Source organism: Ranitomeya variabilis, chromosome 2 (assembly GCF_051348905.1).
Source record: "Ranitomeya variabilis isolate aRanVar5 chromosome 2, aRanVar5.hap1, whole genome shotgun sequence".
NCBI classification, from domain to species: domain Eukaryota; kingdom Metazoa; phylum Chordata; class Amphibia; order Anura; family Dendrobatidae; genus Ranitomeya; species Ranitomeya variabilis.
The window spans coordinates 363,666,981-363,686,140 of NC_135233.1; the positions used below are offsets into that span (position 1 = coordinate 363,666,981).

The following is a 19,160-nucleotide window of genomic DNA, read 5'->3' on the forward strand; positions in this document are numbered from 1 at the left end:
ACACACAAGCGCTAGCAGGTAGGCACAGATTTCCACCTGCAAAGGGAACTCTGGATGTGCCATCGGACCGACCAGGCTTGCGCAGCCCGGTTAACCGTATTCCGGATTGAGGATCCTGAAGCCTTCAGTAAAGAGGTAAAGAGACTGCAACCTGGTGTCCTCGTTATTTACTGCACCGCACTACAACATCACCACCATCCCGCACACCTATCATTGGGCGCCCCTCAGCAGGGTCACGGACCGGGTCTAGCCACCGTGACAACCCCAGAACAGAGACTCAGAGGCCCGGTACCGGGTACCCCTCGGCCCTGCGGCAGTGGGGGCGCTGCAATTTTGGCGTCACGAACAGGATCTACTTAAGCCTGAAGAATCAGGTCATGTGTGCCTTGGAACTGTGATTTATTATACTTGGACTGTGACTTATTGCAAAGACTGTGTATTGCCATTTACCGCCAAAATCCGCCATTACAGCGCTGAGGAGAGCGCAGGAGAAGAAGAGGGGCGTGGAAGTGGGCGTAGACAAGCTGGAGAGCGCGAAAGACAATGGCCGCCCAGTCTAAATATTTCTGCACCGTGAGGACGTGTCCGTCAGCAGCCGAGATCCGCCTCCTGATTCTCAATGGTGGGCGGAGGCAGAGGAAACGAAACCGCCCACGAAGGAGAGAGCGGGAAAAGGATCAGGAAGCGACCCACGTGGCGGACGCCATGGCCAGCAGCTCGGAACCCGAATGTGGGGTTGAAGCAGAAGACTCCCCCAACTACCCGGACGAGCACCGCAGCCAATTCTCCACGGACAGCGCTGATCTCTTGCAGGCTGAGATGGGAGACTTGATCCACCAGCTCCTTCAGCTGAACGTGAAGGCCCAGGCTCCGCACCAGGTAGCGCCGGAGGGAAGTTCTCTGGCATCGGATCTTGTACCACTACGGGAGTTGCTGCTGAGGCCCTCGCCGACACCGCCAGCGGAACCCACCGCGGAGGAGGAGCCTGCATTGGCCGGTGAGTCCGCCGACCCCGTCCCGCTGGCAGAGGGTTTGCTAGTAGGCCCCGTTGCGGCACCCCCTCCCCCTGGGACCCATAGACCCCAGCGCCAGTTACCATGGGAGGAGACAACGGGTATGGAGCACCTCCTGAAAGCCCCGATCCTGCCAACTACCCTGCTGTGTGCAGCCCATGCAGAGCGCACGGTATGCCGCTGGGTGAACCCAGGATCCAACCTCATGGGGTTCCCCGGGGTGAAGACACGGGAAGGGGAGATGGTGCAGGCCTTGAGCTGGGAGGAATACCAGACCCAGCTGGAACAGCAGTGGAAGGAGCAGGAAAAGGCGTACCAGGCCGGGCTGGAGGCCCACCATCAAAAAGACCTGGCGGTCAAGGACCGGGCCCGCAAGGACCCCGCCGCTCACCAGGCCCCGCGCAGGCAGGGCACCATCACCACCTTCAAGCTCCGCAGAGGCTGGGGCTTCATTAAAGAGCCGGGCCTGTATGCGGAGGTGTTTGTCAACCGAAGGGATGTGGAGTCTCATCTCAGAGAGGGCCACCCAGACCGGGATCTCTACCCGGGGGACGAAGTTAGTTACACCAGGCACTTTGGGGAAAAGGGGTGGTTTGCCCTGAATGTCCGCAAGAGGCAGAACCCTGTGACACCCCCGATTAAGGTGCCAGTGAAGCTGACCCCTGTAGCAAAGGTGCCCCCTTGTGGTCAGCCCATGGTCATCACCAGGACCACCGGGGTCACTCCAACGTGCACTATGGTCAAGACCACGACATGCAGCATCGTCACCTCAACCACCCTCGTGGCCAAGGAGGAACCTCTTCAGGTGGGTGGTGCTCCTGCTGCTCCAGAGCTGAAGACAGTGGGTACGCAGACCCCCAGATGGGACAACACTCCTCCTTACGCAGTACCCGGCGGCGGGCAATATCCACAGGGGTTGCCTCCGCCGGTGCTGCCTCTTGAGTGGTTCAAGTAACTATACTCATACTCTGCATTGTAAATAGTTCATTGTTTCTCTGCTGTTTTGCTGCTAAAACCCGTCCAGGGTTAACTCTTAAAGGGATCCCTTTGTTGACCCGGGATCCCTATTGCCTTTTGTTTGTTTTCTACTTGTTGCCTCAGTTATCAAGAGACTACCGAATCATGGACGGTGAATGATTAAAAAACTGATGTTGTAAATAGTTTGCACCTTCTTAAAGGTGCTCTCTACTGGTTTTATACAAGGAAAGGACTCTTTGCGAAGACACTGGTCTTGGAACCAGCACCGGAGTCCTTACTGCGAACAGACTTGCAGCTTGAGAAGTTGCACTACCTCATAGAGACTTGGTCCCCTCTTAAAGGGGATGTTCACATATTGCACTTATGAACAGTGTTGCCTTAAGATGGTTAAATGGCAATAATGTCTTGAAAGAAGTTAAATGTAACTAACTAGTTGACTGTAAGAAATGTTGGTAATGTGCTCTGAAATAAAGTCCTGTAAAGGTGAAAGCTAGAAGAAAGATGCAGCAGACCCGTAGGGGTAGACATAGCGTCCTGCATACATGTCAGTAAGAAAGTAATGAAGGAAGTTTAATGTTTTATTTAATAGAAAATGTTTAATAATGTGCTAGAAAATGAGGACAGGAAGTGAACCCGTAGGGGTTAGTGGTGAGTCCTCTTAGGAGCCATACAGAGATGGCTCAGTAATCCTGAACTGAAAGATGGATGATATGTTCTATACTGTGTATAGTAGTAGAAAGACAGTAGGCCCGGGCAGAAAGGGGCGGTCCTGTGACAGAAAGGAGAGGCAGTAGGTCTGGAGCAGTTAGGACAGGCGGTCCTGCCGATGTAAAGAAGGAGAATGCATAAAAGTTGATTAGCCTTATAATGTTTTATAAGAAGGTCTTTAGTGGATCCAGCGAGTACGTCCTTAAAGGCAATGTTGAATTATTGTTCAAAGATTTTGCACTTAGTAGAATACCCGGTTGGGTAAGAAAAGTTATTTATAGTGTGTTACTTAAATATTTAACCATGTTTGTAACGTTCAAGTGTCCTCACCTCCCATAAAGGGAAGCTCTGTTAAGAAGTTTACTTGTACTTGCAATTTCAAAATTGTATGTCTTTTTGCTGACATGTATTGTTGTTTTCTTCCCAGTCCAGGAGTACTGGATTTAACCGGGGGGGAGTGCAGTGCCCCAGAGTCCTGGTCGTTGCAGTACTGTAGCTCCGCCACTAAGGGGGGCTATGGTACGTCTGATGGCACTGAAGGAGTTCATCTGACCAGGTATCACAGACACCAATACATTTCACAGTCTGGCCTCCAGGGGGAGCTAAGGGTTCTATTTATTAGGCCACTCCTCACAATCTGGTAAAACTGGGGGTTAGGCAGGAAGTTAGAAAGAAAGCTGACTGGGTTGGAACCAGGCAACACCTTGTGGCAGAGGGTGTTGTAGGGGAAGATTCAGAGGGGTCCCTGTCAGGGGTGGGATCCTGACAGAGGCCTAGCAACCAGAGAGAACGTTACGGGACCGCGCCTGCACGATATAGCGGCGGTACCCTAAGAAAGGACAAGAAGCGAGGTATATTGTGCTGAGTGAGAAACGAGATCGACGCAACAAGGGGAATACCAGTAGGAGTCGTGCTGTAAGACGAGGCAACATCCTACTGAGACGCATAACCGGTGGCCGGAACGCCGAGGAAGTATAGAGCTCCAAGCCAAACTTCAAACCTACGGCAGGACAGTCAGTTATAGGCGGGCTGTCTCACCCAATTGACCTAGGAAGACACAGGGGGGTAACAACAGGAGTGGGGCGACGCTAGAGTCCCGGAAGAGCCCCGAGCCTCCCCGTCATACGGGTGCGTCCTAACCATAAGATCTGGGGGACGTGGAAGAACATCAGAATCGAGTTGTGAGGGAACATGAGAAACAGACACAACAGTTGTGAGGACTATCCCGTGGTGCTCAGTAGGGAAGGACTACAACACACAAGCGCTAGCAGGTAGGCACAGATTTCCACCTGCAAAGGGAACTCTGGATGTGCCATCGGACCGACCAGGCTTGCGCAGCCCGGTTAACCGTATTCCAGATTGAGGATCCTGAAGCCTTCAGTAAAGAGGTAAAGAGACTGCAACCTGGTGTCCTCGTTATTTACTGCACCGCACTACAACATCACCACCATCCCGCACACCTATCATTGGGCGCCCCTCAGCAGGGTCACGGACCGGGTCTAGCCACCGTGACAACCCCAGAACAGAGACTCAGAGGCCCAGTACCGGGTACCCCTCGGCCCTGCGGCAGTGGGGGCGCTGCACACACAGTGATGTCACAGTACAGGGATAATAAACACAGTGATGTCACAGTACAGGGATAATATACACAGTGATGTCACAGTACAGGAATAATACACAGTGATGTCACAGTGCAGGGATAATAAACACAGTGATGTCACAGTACAGGCATAATAAACACAGTGATGTCACAGTACAGGGAAAATATACACAGTGATGTCACAGTACAGGGATAATATACACAGTGATGTCACAGTACAGGGATAATAAACACAGTGATGTCACAGTACAGGAATACTAAACACAGTGATGTCACAGTACAGGGATAATATACACAGTGATGTCACAGTACAGGGATAATATACACAGTGATTTCACAGTACAGGGATAATACACACAGTGATGTCACAGTACAGGGATAATAAACACAGAGATGTCACAGTACAGAGATAATAAACACAGTGATGTCACAGTACAGGGATAATATACACAGTGATGTCACAGTACAGGGATAATACACACAGTGATGTCACAGTACAGGGATAATAAACACAGTGATGACACAGTACAGGGATAATATACACAGTGATGTCACAGTACAGGGATAATAAACAAACACAGTGATGTCACAGTACAGGGATAATAAACACAGTGATGTCACAGTACAGGGATAATAAACACAGTGATGTCACAGTACAGGGATAATACACACAGTGATGTCACAGTACAGGGATAATATACACAGTGATGTCACAGTACAGGAATAATACACACAGTGATGTCACAGTACAGGGATAATAAACACAGTGATGACACAGTACAGGGATAATAAACACGGTGATGTCACAGTACAAGGATAATATACACAGTGATGTCACAGTACAGAGATAATACACACAGTGATGTCACAGTACAGGGATAATATACACAGTGATGTCACAGTACAGGAATAATACACACAGTGATGTCACAGTACAGGGATAATAAACACAGTGATGACACAGTACAGGGATAATAAACACGGTGATGTCACAGTACAAGGATAATACACACAGTGATGTCACAATACAAGGATAATACACACAGTGATGTCACAGTACAGGGATAATACACACAGTGATGTCACAGTACAGGGATAATAAACACAGTGATGTCACAGTACAGGGATAATAAACACAGTGATGTCACAGTACAGCGATAATAAACACAGTGATGTCACAGTACAGGGATAATAAACACAGTGATGTCACAGTACAGGGATAATAAACACAGTGATGTCACAGTACAGGGATAATAAACACAGTGATGTCACAGTACAGGGATAATACACACAGTGATGTCACAGTACAGGGATAATACACACAGTGATGTCACAGTACAGGGATAAAAAACACAGTGATGTCACAGTACAGGGATAATAGACATGCCAACGTCACAGTATAGAGATAATGGACACTCCAGCCTCTGCACCTCTTTTGCACACTCTTGCCACAACCCACTTGGGACACATTACACACGTTCTCTGAGAATTGTAATAAATAAATAATACACATTTAAATATTAAACATTTTAATAAATACCTTTATTTAGAAAAAAAATATGCTTTACCTAGTGCACACTGTCATGATATTAAAGATGGCAACTGCCATCAATCACAACCTGTCCTTAGAGGATATGCAGTAGGACAGGCTGCTTGGAGAACATCTGCTGGAGACAGAGGTCAGGTCAGAGCAGTATCCGGTCTGGCAACCTGATTTCCTCTGTTCAGTCAACCTGACCGCACACAGTGGAGGCGACCAAAGGAGAAGATAAACACCTTTTTGTAACTGAGAAAGAAAATAAACATCCATCTCATTCAGCCTGACATTTTAGTGCGTCTGGTCTCATGCTTTATGCAGCCCGTCCTGTTGCGTGTCTTCTGAAACCTAGGACGGATTGCACAATGAGATAGGAGGCAGTTCCCATCTTTGAAACCCTGATAGAGTGCAATAGATAAAAGTATACAAATGTATTAAGAAAAATGTTTAACCCCTTCATGACCTTGGGATTTTTCGTTTTTCCGTGTTCGTTTTTCACTCCCCTCCTTCCCAGAGCCATAACTTTTTTATTTTTCCGTCAATTTGGCCATGTGAGGGCTTATTTTTTGTGGGACAAGTTGTACTTTTGAACGACATCATTGGTTTTACCATGTCGTGTACTAGAAAACGGGAAAAAAATTCCAAGTGCGGTGAAATTGCAAAAAAAGTGCAATCCCACGCTGTTTTTTTGCTTGGCTTTTTTGCTAGGTTCACTAAATGCTAAAACTGACCTGCCATTATGATTCTCCAGGTCACTACGAGTTCATAGACACCTAACATGACTAGGGTATTTTTTACCTAAGTGGTGAAAAAAAAATCCAAACTTTGCTAAAAAAAAATAAATAAATTTGCGCCATTTTCCGATACTCGTAGCGGCTCCATTTTTCATGATCTGGGGTCAGTTGAGGGCTTATTTTTTGCGTGCCGAGCTGGCGTTTTTACTTATTCCAATTCGGTGCAGATACGTTCTTTTGATCGCCCAGCCCATTATTGCATTTTAATGCAATGTCGCGGCGACCAAAAAGAAAAGTAATTCTGGCGTTTTGATTTTTTTTCTCGTTACGCCGTTTAGCGATCAGGTTAATGCTTTTTTTTATTGATAGATCGGGCGATTCTGAACGTGGCTATACCAAATATGTGTAGGTTTGATTTTTTTTTTATTGATTTATTTTGATTGGGGCGAAAGGAGGGTGATTTAAACTTTTATATTTTTTTTATTTTTTTCAAATTTTTTTAAACTTTTTTCTTAACTTTTGCCATGCTTCAATAGCCTCCATGGGAGGCTAGAAGCAGGCACAGCACGATCGCCTCTGCTACATAGCAGCGATCTGATGTTCGCTGCTATGTAGTAGGAAATCAGGTGTGCTGTGAGCGCCGACCAAAGGGTGGCGCTCACAGCTACCGGCGATCAGTAACCATAGAGGTCTCAAGGACCTCTATGGTTACAATGGAGAAGCATCGCCGACCTCCGAACATGTGACGGGGGTCGGCGATGCGCTCATATCCGGCCGCCCGGCCGGATGTGGTAGTTAAATGCCGCTGTCTGCGTTTGACAGCGGCATTTAACTAGTTAATAGCAGCGGGTGAATCGCGATTTCACCCGCCGCTATTGCGGGCACATGTCAGCTGTTCAAAACAGCTGACATGTCCCAGCTTTGATGCGGGCTCACCGCGGAGCCCTGCATTAAAGCAGGGGAGGTGACCTCGGACGTACTATCCCGTCCGAGGTAAGTAAGGGGTTAATATATAGATGTGTATTATTTATTTTATTACATTTCTCGTAGAATCCCTTTAAAGAGCGTTCTCTTTTATTACTGGTGCTACTCTGTTTGCCTATGTAACAGGACACAGAGCTGAGTTGAGTCAAGGATTTGTCTCATTCAAGCACTAAATTAGTGCACATTGTAAATGTCCTACACAACAACTAAGGAACTTGCCCCTCAGACTATGAGGGGTCATCACAACAGACCCAGACCCCAATCAGAGGACAATAAAACATTCCTTATCTAAGAAGTGGTCCAATATTTATGGACATAACTGTTTATCACTCATGGTAATTCTGCTTCATGCCACCTGTCTTATCCATGTTTTTTTTTTTTCTGTGCTATGTTGTGCATAAATATGTGATTCTTCAGAATTTGTATTAGTCTTTGCCTGATGAAGAGACCTGTGTAGTCTCGAAAGCTTGCAATTTGTTACCATCTTTTCAGTTAGCCATTAAAAGGTATCAACCACTGAGAACTCTCAATTCTAAATATTTTTCTAAACCATCCCAGACAGATGTCTGTCCAGCCTCTGTTTGAAGACTTCCATTCAAGGAGAACTCACTGTTAATATTAGTAAATATGTGTATTCTTCATAAAGTAATTATCTTGAAGCATCTATTCCTACAACACTAGATTATGCCGTTCTTCTGCTACTTTCCCTGGAAATAATTGTAAAATTGACAACTGAGTGTTACCAGTGGGATATGTGTCCCGTCACAGTCTGACATGGTCAGCACTGATTGGTCAGTGTAACATTGTTTAGGGACACACCCCTAGCTGGTAACACCCAATTGTCAATGTATTTATACATTTCTAGTGGATACAGCAGAGGAATGGCACAACATAGGATAATATTATGGGAAATACAAATATTTACTGAAACAGACTTGACAGGTCCATTTAACATATACTATTCAGGATATAACAGTTGGCAGACAAAGACAATTTTTTTTGTCATATTTGCATAGTCATGTTTGGTTAATGTATATCTGGATTCTGAGAGTAAAAAGATAGAATACAAAACAATAAAGCCAAGATCGTCTCCATCACTCACCAGTCTCCTCCTTGACAATTTTCACCGCAGCCAACTCTCCGCTCACCTTGCTCCTTGCCTACACAAGAAGAAAAAAAACAAGTGATGGAGACGTGAAGGTGAAGTGCTAACGGAACTTCAATGGCCCATCTAGGGCATCTGAACCGAAAACTTCCCTACATAGGGTCAACACTACATGTCTACAGCTTACGGATCCAATTCAATTTTTTTATACATCGAACTGGTGTCTCCGATGAGCCCTTTTTCCATAAAAAAACAGACATCCAGAACCATATGATAATATCGAGTTTTGGCGATATATTAGGAGAATGTGTACCTTGCAAGCTCCTCCCTAATTGTATGTGGTTGATATTGATCACGACTGGTTAATTGGTCGATGTTAATTTCCTCAGGATGTGGATGTAGGAGCTCGGAGATCATCAACTTCATACCCCATCCCATCACCATGCTCCTTCTGGTCCTATCACAGTGAAGCCATCATGATCGTGCCTAAATTGTCCCTCTTTTTCATTTGGTAAGAGTTGTGAAGCAACACTATGGAGGCTCACTGACACATTTATTTTTTTGGCCATTACTTCGCTCTATAATTGGCTGTAGATGATGAGTTATGGTTCAAATAAATGTTTACGAAGGTCTAGGCCAGGCGGAAAAGACGAAGAAAGAAAACAACTCAAATCAAGCAATATGTCACCACTGAGTCACTGGATAGAATTGTCATGCAATGATACTTTCATTTCATCAAACTTTGCAAAAATGAATAGTACAAGAGAACACAAGAAACTTTGTAATATATCTTATCATAGAAATATTCTTCTTTCTCCACTTATGCCCACTTTTATTTTTTTGCAATTACATTGGCTCTATAACCGGCTCCAGATGATGAGCTATGGCTACAAAATATTAATGATGATCTGGGCTGGATGGAGAAGATAAAGAAAAAGTACAACTCAAATTAGAACAGTCACTGGATATAATTGTAATTATAATTGTTGTTCTATATTATAATCATTAGTGCTAAATTTAATTTGATTTTCATTTCAACAAACTTTGCAAAAATGAAAAGCACAAGAGTCTTTGTAATATATCTTAACCAATAAATATTCTTTTTTTTCTCCACTTCACCCATCTCCTTCCTTTCAGGACCTAAACTAATCATCCACTCTGAAAAACAGCTAAAATCAGTGTTGGTCAAAGGAACATGGATTGCAAGCTCCCTGAAATACCAGGTTTCTGCTTCTATTAAAACTAATGGAGGGAGAGATGAGGATCAGGTAGAAGCATTGGCACAAACAGAGAAACAGAGCTGGATTCACAGCTACACTGTTTAGTATGGTATTGTCTATTTTGTCGTTTCTGAACATGTCCTGCATAAAGACAAGAAAGCAGCAATCCATCATTTCCTTGTGTGCTGTGTATAGGAGACATCATATCAGCTAGTCTACATTTACTAGTTCAGAGAGAACTGGACAATAGACAGAGCATGCAGAGGTGGAAAATGCAGAATATAAGTCGTATATGTCTGTTGTCAGATAACCCAGGGCAGGTGCTCCAACCCTGACACTAGGGGCAAACAAGCTATCCCTGTTCCCCAGGTTACTTTTGATGGTGAAGATGCTGGGGTCACGCACCTTGCTGTACTCCTGAATCAGGCCTTATCTGTCCCCTTCCAGGGAAGTGAGGAGGAATAGTGTATGTATATACACCAACCAGACAAACAAGGATGGACGTACAGGAATAAATTAATATAGCAATCCTAAAATATGCACTCACAGACAACAGAGGGGAACACCAGGTAGAAAAGTTAGTGAAACTAAATAGGAGAGGACGGGGGATTGCACACAGCCGAAACAACTAGCAACAGTCACAGATCAACTCTCCAAAAACTCCTCTACCGAACACAGAATCCTCCACTCCTTCACTAGTACAAGACTTAACACTGGCAATCCAGATTACCAGAGGCGAGAATATATAGGAGACAGGAGTGCTTGATGCTGCACAGCTGAGATCCTCCAAGCTGAACAGTTAAACCCTTGCCCTGCTGAAAGAAAATTGTACCATTTAATATGAGGGAGAAGTGCGTCTAATCAGTGCAGTACGAGAAATCAGACACTGCGTTCTTCTGGCTCCTATTGTGGCAAACCCATGACAGTATAATGGTCAGAACTAATGTTATTCCTCATGTACATACACAAATTAATCTGAAAAATTATCTCAAATTGCAGATACGCTAAATGATTTTTAGCCTGACATTGCCATCTCCGTGTGCGGTTCCACCATTACTCCAAAGCAACATGTCCGCTGCCTTGGGGTCATCCTTGATTCCAAGCTTTCATTCACCCCCCACATCCGATCACTGGCTCGCTCTTCTTATCTGCATCTCAAAAACATTTCTAGAATTCGCCCTTTTCTTACTTTCAACTCTGCAAAAACTCTTGCTGTCTCACTTATTCATTCTCGTCTGGACTATTGTAACTCTCTACTAATCGGCCTCCCTCTTACCAAACTCTCCCCGCTCGAATCTGTCCTGAATGCTGCTGCCAGGATCCTCACCAACCGTTACACCGATGCTTCTACCTTGTGCCAGTCATTACACTGGCTACCCATCCACTCCAGAATCCAGTACAAAACTACTACCCTCATCCACAAAGCACTCCATGGCTCAGCACCACCCTACATCTCCTCTCTGGTCTCAGTCTACCACCCTACCCGTGCCCTCCGCTCCGCTAATGACCTCAGGTTAGCATCCGCAATAATCAGAACCTCCCACTCCCGTCTCCAAGACTTTACACGTGCTGCGCCGATTCTTTGGAATGCACTACCTAGGTTAATACGATTAATCCTCAACTCCCACAGTTTTAAGCGTGCCCTAAAAACTCATTTGTTCAGACTGGCCTACCGCCTCAACGCATTAACCTAACTATCCCTGTGTGGCCTAATAAAAATAGAAAAAAAACAACAAAACACATAATCAGGTTCCTTGCATCGTGTTCTCATACACTTTATGCAGTTAATAGCCCTCTGTGTCTGTACTGCTACATACTTAGGCTGTTAACTGGTTCATGCAGCTTTACATGAACACCCGAGCCTTACACTATGGCTGGTCCAAATAACTAAAGCAATTGTTACCATCCACCTCTCGTGTCTCCCCTTTTCCTCACAGTTTGTAAGCTTGCGAGCAGGGCCCTCATTCCTGCTGGTATCTGTTTTGAACTGTGATTTCTGTTATGCTGTAATGTCTATTGTCTGTACAAGTCCCCTCTATAAGTTGTAAAGCGCTGCGGAATATGTTGGCGCTATATAAATAAAAATTATTATTATTATTATTATTATTATTATTATTATTAAATGATAAAATTAGGGTTGTGTACAAGTGCAACTAGAAAGTGTTTACGCCATACTGTTTCGCTGTTATTTAGAAGCTTGTAATCAGGGGTTAATTTTAACATGTTAGGTTTGTGCTCCTTTTCTTGGACAGAATTCACCTAGACAATAATGCAAAGAGCAGAGCAAAGAATATGGTTGGCTGTCGAAGGCTTGTTCAGAGCGCATCTCATTCTCTAAGGTTTCCGCCACAAAAAGTTTCCAACATAGACGTTTCTAAAGAGCACAAAAGTATTTGGTGAAGTCTCCCTGAGGTTATATTGATCCTGAACAACGCTCTGTACAAGCAATACAGCTCCATTCGGTCCCATTCACTTCAATAAAGCTGAGTTGCAACACCACCGCTCCATTCTGATGGGGCCACGCACAGCCTTGTTCTCAAAGTTTCAGTGTCAGACTCCCACAGATCAACAAGTTGTCACTATTCCTATAGATCAGTGATAAAGTCTAATGGTGGGAATAATTCTTTAACCCCTAAGGGTGGTATGCACGTTAATGACCGGGCCAATTTTAACAATTCTGACCACTGTCCCTTTATGAGGTTATAACTCTGGAATGCTGATGATTCTGACAATGTTTTCTCGAGACATATTGTACTTCATGATAGTGGTAAAATTTCTTTGATATTACCTGCGTTTATTTGTGAAAAAATGGAAATTTCGCAAAATTTTTGAAAATTTTGCAATTTTCCAACTGTGAATTTTTATGCCCTTAAATCACAGAGATAAATATAAGGAGGTTGCTTTCCCTGCTCCTTACCTGGAACCACTTAGTCAGACGGCTGGGTTGTCGGGGGGAAGACTTTCTGCCCTGCACAGAAGGGACCATGTGACGGCTGGGGGCAGAGAGGAAGAGAGGGGGGTGTGGCCAGAAAAGAGCGGGAGAGCAGAGCGCGCCAGACAGAGGGGACAGCATGCCAGAGAGAAAGCAGGCTGCAGCGCCGCGCTCCCCATGACAGAGTGCTCCCCGTGAGGGCACTAAGGCTGGAGTGAGAGTGGGGACTTGGAAGCTTCCATAATCAGAGACGACGTATCCCCTTACAGTGACCTGAGCGCGCAGCCCCCGGTGACGGCACTGACAAGCCAGGACCCCTGAGTGTGACTAAGGAAACTGCTCAGTGTGTGTGTATTCTTGCTGAAGAGAGAGAGACTGTCAGCCTAATATACAGAGACTCCCAGCAGAGTGGCTGTGTGACTTCCTGCTTCCAGCTGCACAGGGAGAAAAGGCTGCAGCGGCTTAACCCCGGAGTTTCCAGTTTCCAGGAGACAGAGAAGAGACTTCAGGATCTCAAGCCCTGCTGGTGACTGTACCCACATTGGAAAAAGGACCCTCCAGTCAGGACCTCCCTGCACTGATAATTTACAAGAACACTCGTTAACCCTTTTGTTTTCGCTTAACTGTTTACTGTTTGATTTACCTCTATTAACCCTCTGTTTACTCCCTGCGAGGAGAATCTTACTCCTGTTAATAAATTCCCCTCAACAGTTGGTCTGTCTGTTCCGTGGTGACATACTCAACCCTGCACTCTATTACACTTGGCGTAGTCGGCAGGATGTCACACGGTAGTGCGGATGGGGCAGACCAAGCAGTTGAGGGAGGCCCCAGGTCTAGCATCTCCCTGGGAGCCATGTTAGTTAACCTGCCAAAATTCTCGGGGAGCGATGTCATGTTGTGGTGTTGGACGGAGCGCATCCGAGGGATGATGCGAATGCATCCTTTGACACCGGCTCTGCAGGCGGAAATAGCGGTGATGGCCCTAGAGGGGGATGCATGGGACTCTGTTATGCTCAGACCCCCCCAGGCGAGAGATACCCTGGACAAAGTATTAAGTATACTTGAGGAGACGCATGCGGACCCCACTGACGTAGGGGAGCTGCGCATGCGACTGTTCCGCCGGGTACAAAGAGAGGGGGAGACCGTGACGCAATATATGAATGTCCTGCAGGAGCTTCATACTGCCATTATACGGAAGGACGGCATAGGTGTGGGGTCAATTGACGTTGTGCTGCGAGACCAACTGGTGACAGGCTTGCGAGATGTGTTGACGAAACAGGCCCTGCGAGAGCGCATGCGCGTAAAGCCAGATATGACCGTCTCTGAGGTTGGGAGTGAGGCACGCACGCGCGAGCAAGAGCAAGGGGTGGTAGTGCCAGTGGGAATGGTATGGAGCGGGGAGGTAACAGCCTCTCAATGGGTAGAAGACTTGAAGAAGGAGGTTAAGCGAGTCCATGAGGAAGTAAATGAATATAACAAGACCCCTGCTGCAGAGTACAGCCCTCCGGTGCGAGAAAGAGAGACCGGCCCCCAAAGTGAGACTAGTGCCGCTCGGCGAAGAAGACTGCCTACATGATACAACTGCAGAGCATCCAGTCAAAATGAAGAGGAGGCGATGTGGACACGAGATTTCCAGCTGAAGATAAGAAGAATCTGGGAGGAGATTGAGAGTCTGGGGAAAGCCCTTACTGCCGTTTTGGGGACCAGCGGCATACCCCGAGGTAACGTGCGGAAGCTGCTGGAAAGAGATAGAGGAGAGGTGCGCAGAATGAAAAAGGCTTCAGTGGTGGCCCCAGAGTGTAACTCCGTATCCTGGGGTGAAGAGCAACCGCAGATGAGAGATGTCCCCCGCCGAGGTCGACGAACCAGACTGAAGCGCCCTCCAGACAGATGCAGACCTGAGTGCTGGACGTGCCGAAGGGTGGGACATGCGAAATTGCCCTACCCGAGAAGAGCGGTGGCAGAGATCGGCTCACCCCTCTGAGGGTCCTGCTAACTGGAGGGAACGTCGCCCCTGGACAGAATGGTACGGCAGGAACAGAAGAGTTCCACCTAAGGCAAGACAGTACCACAATGTCGGACGCCAAGGAGAGGTGAAAAAAGGTGTCAAGCTTCTCTGGTGGAATGACTGCGCAGTCCCGATGCGTGAAGGCGAGCCTGGTGGAACTCCAGCCTGGGTCTGAAGGTTTTGTCTGTGAGACTCAGCCCGGTGGAAAGAAAGGGACGTCCACTCGAGAAGACCACCGAAGTGCTTTACTACCTTGCCCAGCACGAGTTCCCGAAGGAGAGAAAGTGCCAAGTGTTCCTGCGACACTCGTTTTCAAGGTCCTAGCCGATGAGAAGTAGGAACCACTGATGTCGTCCCCTGAGGTGAAGAATGTGCTGGCTGTCAGCTCACCAGTTCCTGATCGGACAGGGGAAATGGAAGAGCTGTGTGAGACAGGGCATGTGGCTGAGAAGCCCTGGGAAGTGATGCCCGCAGAGCACGGCGCAGATGACAAAGAGTCTGGCCTGCATGGTCTTCATTCATCTGACTCAAGTTTCGACGAGAATGTGGAGCGGCCCCCAAATGCAGGGCAGCGGGGTACTCGGTACCGGGTCTCTCTCGGTACTGGGGATGTCACGGTGGCCTGCCGCTGTCAGGATCCCACTCCTGACAGGTCCTCTCTCAAACTCTCCCCAGCTACTTTCTTCTTAACTTCCTATCCAACCCCCAGTCTTACCCATGTGTGAGGAGTGGCCTAGTAGATAGGACCTTTTGCTCCCCCTGGCGGCCGGAGTGTGAAGTGTATTGTGTGTCTGTGATACCTGCAAGGTGAACTCTTTTAGTGCCATCAGACGTACCATCACTCCCCCTGGTGGAAGAGCAACGTTACTGCAACGACCAGACTCTGGGGCGCTGCACTCTCCCCCGTTAAATCCAGTACTCCCGGACTGGGAAAAGAAGAACAACTATACATGTTAACAAAAGACATACAAAGTTTTGAAATGCTATGAACAAGTAAATATAACAGTGCTTCCCTTTATGGGAGGTGAGGACACTTGATCGTTGCGAAAGTTTGGTCATGCACAGTTCATGACTCTCAGTTCAGTGGGTGCAACCTTGAAACAGCAGGGACCCCGGGTAAACAAAGGGGTCCCTGTGAAAGTTTTGGAGCAATTCACTGTCCATTACTCCACTGTCCATTTTTTTTTTTTTAAACCTGTAACAAAGATATTTAAACAAACATTTTCAACCAAATAGCAACTATCGTTAATATCTCCAAGTTTTGTAGCGAAGTGGAGTTTGATTCTTGGTGCTACACGTAGACCTCCGCAGTGCAGGGGTTGCTATTGGCCTAACAGGGCCCGCTACGCTTGCTACCGCTGGTGTAGTGCACTGTCTTCTAGCTACACTTCTAGTGAGTCTGGGTAGCACTGGCATGCTGGAGCTCTCAGGGCTGCTGCTACTAACGGTGGGTATGGCAGATTCGCCGGTAGCAGAGGGAAGACTTGCCGGTTCAACGGTTGGCATGGCATCCTCTGGTGGGGTCCGCTGCGGTTGCGGGTCCGGATGATCTGGCACCTCATTTAGTTCTGGCGGTTTCAGTTGACGAAACGTTAAGACAGGTACCACAATGGCCTGATTTATTTGAGTCCAAGACTGGGGAAAATTGCCAAGAACAGTGTGTATCATCTTCTCCTCTTCTACAGGTGGAGAAGTTCCTGGATCTGTTTCCCTCTCTCTCAACTTATCAGGGCACATTTTAAGGTGGTCTCTGAATACTACCGTTGAGGTTTCCCCTCCATCTTTGCTGATGAGACAGACCTTCGTATTGTCAAAATCGGATGGCAGGATGGTATACGGTTCCGCTTCCCATTGGTCGTCAAGCTTGTGTAATCTCCTCTTTCATTTGAGTACTTGCTCACCGGGTGACAAGGGAATCGCAGGAGCATGCTGGTTGTAGTCCCTTTCTTGTTTTTGTCTGGCTTGGGCTAAACTTCTTTCCACACATTCCTGTATTTTGCGGTACCTTTGCTGCCTTTCTGCATCCCAATCTGCATCCGGCGAGGTATCTTCGGGGGTTAGGACCCCCATGTCCAGATCAACAGGTAACTTGCTAGATCTTCCTCGCGTCAGGTACGCTGGAGTGCAGTTGGTGGAATTCACTGGGATGTGGTTGTACATGTCTACCAGGTCAGGCAACTTTGTTGGCCACAAGTTCCGTTCCTCTACAGGCAAGGTCTTCAGTAAGTCGATTACCACTTGGTTCATCTTCTCACACATCCCGTTGGTTTGTGGATGGTATGGTGTGGTTCTGATCTTCTTACACCCGTACAGATTGCAGAACTCCTGGAACACCTCCGCTTCAAACGCTGGTCCCTGATCGGTCAATACCTTCTCCGGGTACCCATGTGGTCTACAGAAGTACTTCTGGAAGGTTTTGGCGGCTGTCCTAGCCGTTAGATCTTTGACAGGCACAACTACCAGGAATCTGGAGTAGTGATCCACAATGGTAAGAGCGTAGACATAGCCTGACCGGCTAGGTGTTAGCTTCACATGATCTAGCGCGACCAGTTCGAGCGGCCGTTTAGTGATGATGGGCTGCAAGGGAGCCCGTTGGCTGTCACAGTCCTTCTTGCGTAGGCTACATGGGCCACACTCTCGACACCACTTGTCGATGGCTTTCTTCATGCCAATCCAATAGAACCTCCCTCGGAGTAGCCTCTCCAACTTCCTCCACCCGAAGTGTCCGGCCCCATCGTGGTACGCTCCCAGAACCATTGGCGCATCTTGCCTTGAAACCACTATGCCATACCAATTCATAAGTGCGTGGGTCGATGCTTCTCCGGCACAGCTTACCATCGTGAATAAACAGTTTGCCTCTCCCCTTCCACAGCTGTTGTGTCTCTTGTGGATCATCTGGGCTGGGATGCAAACCTGCCTGCGTCAGGAGCTCTTTCACCCGACGGACCGCGGGGTCACCATCCTGGGTCTCTGCCCATCCGTGGTGGGGCAGGGGATTCAGCATGGCGTCCTGTTTGTTCTTGTGCCTGTTCTTCACATGATGGGAACACTGAGTGGCTTTGGGGCGATGGAAAGCGGGCAGCTCTATCTCTTCAAGTGCCTCCGGGTCCTCCCCCGTTTCTGGCAAGTTGGGCATCCGGGACAAGGCATCGGCATTCGCATTCTTGCGCCCTGCCCGGTACTTGATGGTGAAGTCGTAATTGGACAGCCGGGCCATCCACCGCTGTTCCAAGGCCCCGAGTTTTGCCGTGTCCAAATGTGTTAGTGGATAATTATCCGTGAAGACGGTGAATTTTGCTGAGGTCAGGTAGTGCTTGAACCTCTCCGTCACTGCCCAAACGATGGTGAGGAATTCCAGCTTAAAGGAACTGTAGTTGTCAGGGTTCCTTTCAGTGGGACAAAGTTTCCTGCTGGCGTAAGCAATTACCCTCTCCTTGCCTTTCTGGACCTGGGACAACACGGCTCCCAACCCCACGTTGCTGGTGTCCGTGTACAGCACAAACGGTTGGTCATACTCAGGGTAGGCCAGTACCTCTTCTCCCGTTAGCGCTGACTTTAAACAAGAGAAGGATCCCTCCAGTCCATCGTTCCAGTCAAATGGAGTATTCTTACACTTGGTCTTCTTGGACTTTCTTGGTGAAGTCCTTGATAAATCTCCTGTAGTAGCCTACCAACCCGAGGAACTGCCGGACTTCATGGAGGTTGCTGGGCTTCGGTCAGTCTTTGATCACCGTAACCTTGTTGGGGTCTGGGGCCACTCCTTCAGCACTCACCACATGGCCCAGGTACTGCACTTTGGGTTTTAGCAGATGGCATTTGGACGGTTTCACCTTTAAGCCAAAGTTGGACAGGGCTTCAAACACCTCGGCCAGGTGCTTCAGATGGTCTTCATAGGTCTTGGAGAAGACAATGACATCGTCCAGATATAGCAGCACGGTTTCAAAGTTCTTGTGTACCAGACAGTACTCCATCATCCTCTGGAACGTTCCCGGGGCATTGCACAATCCGAAGGGCATGTAGTTGAATTCGCAGAGACCCATCGGCGTTGTGAAGGCCGTCTTCTCCTTGTCCGCCTCTGCCATGGGAACCTGCCAGTACCCACTGGTGAGATCCAAGGTAGAGAAGTAGTTATCAGATTTTAAAGCAGCCAGGGACTCCCCTATCCTGGGCAGTGGGTATGCATCCTTATGTGTAATGAGATTTAGCTGCCTATAATCAACACACATCCTCATTGTGCCATCTTTCTTCCTAACGAGGACTAATGGAGCTGCCCAGGGGCTACAACTGTCCCTCACTACCCCAGCCTCCTTCATCTCTTGCAACATGTCTTTGGCACACTGA

At 47.5% G+C, this 19,160-nt stretch overlaps 1 protein-coding gene across 2 annotated transcripts in view; it reads right to left on the reverse strand.

Annotated features, from left to right (window-relative positions):
- The window catches only part of MAP4K1 (mitogen-activated protein kinase kinase kinase kinase 1), a 133,511-nt gene that overhangs the window by 46,756 nt on the left and 67,595 nt on the right, over positions 1-19,160 (reverse strand). Inside the window, exon 2 of one of the 2 annotated variants that reach the window (XM_077285754.1) lies at positions 8,657-8,714. The exons of the other annotated variant lie outside the window; for it this stretch is intronic. Within the exon in view, the coding sequence (XP_077141869.1) occupies positions 8,657-8,714 (58 nt within the window). The remainder of the gene's footprint in view (positions 1-8,656; positions 8,715-19,160) is intronic. 2 annotated transcript variants of the gene reach the window in all.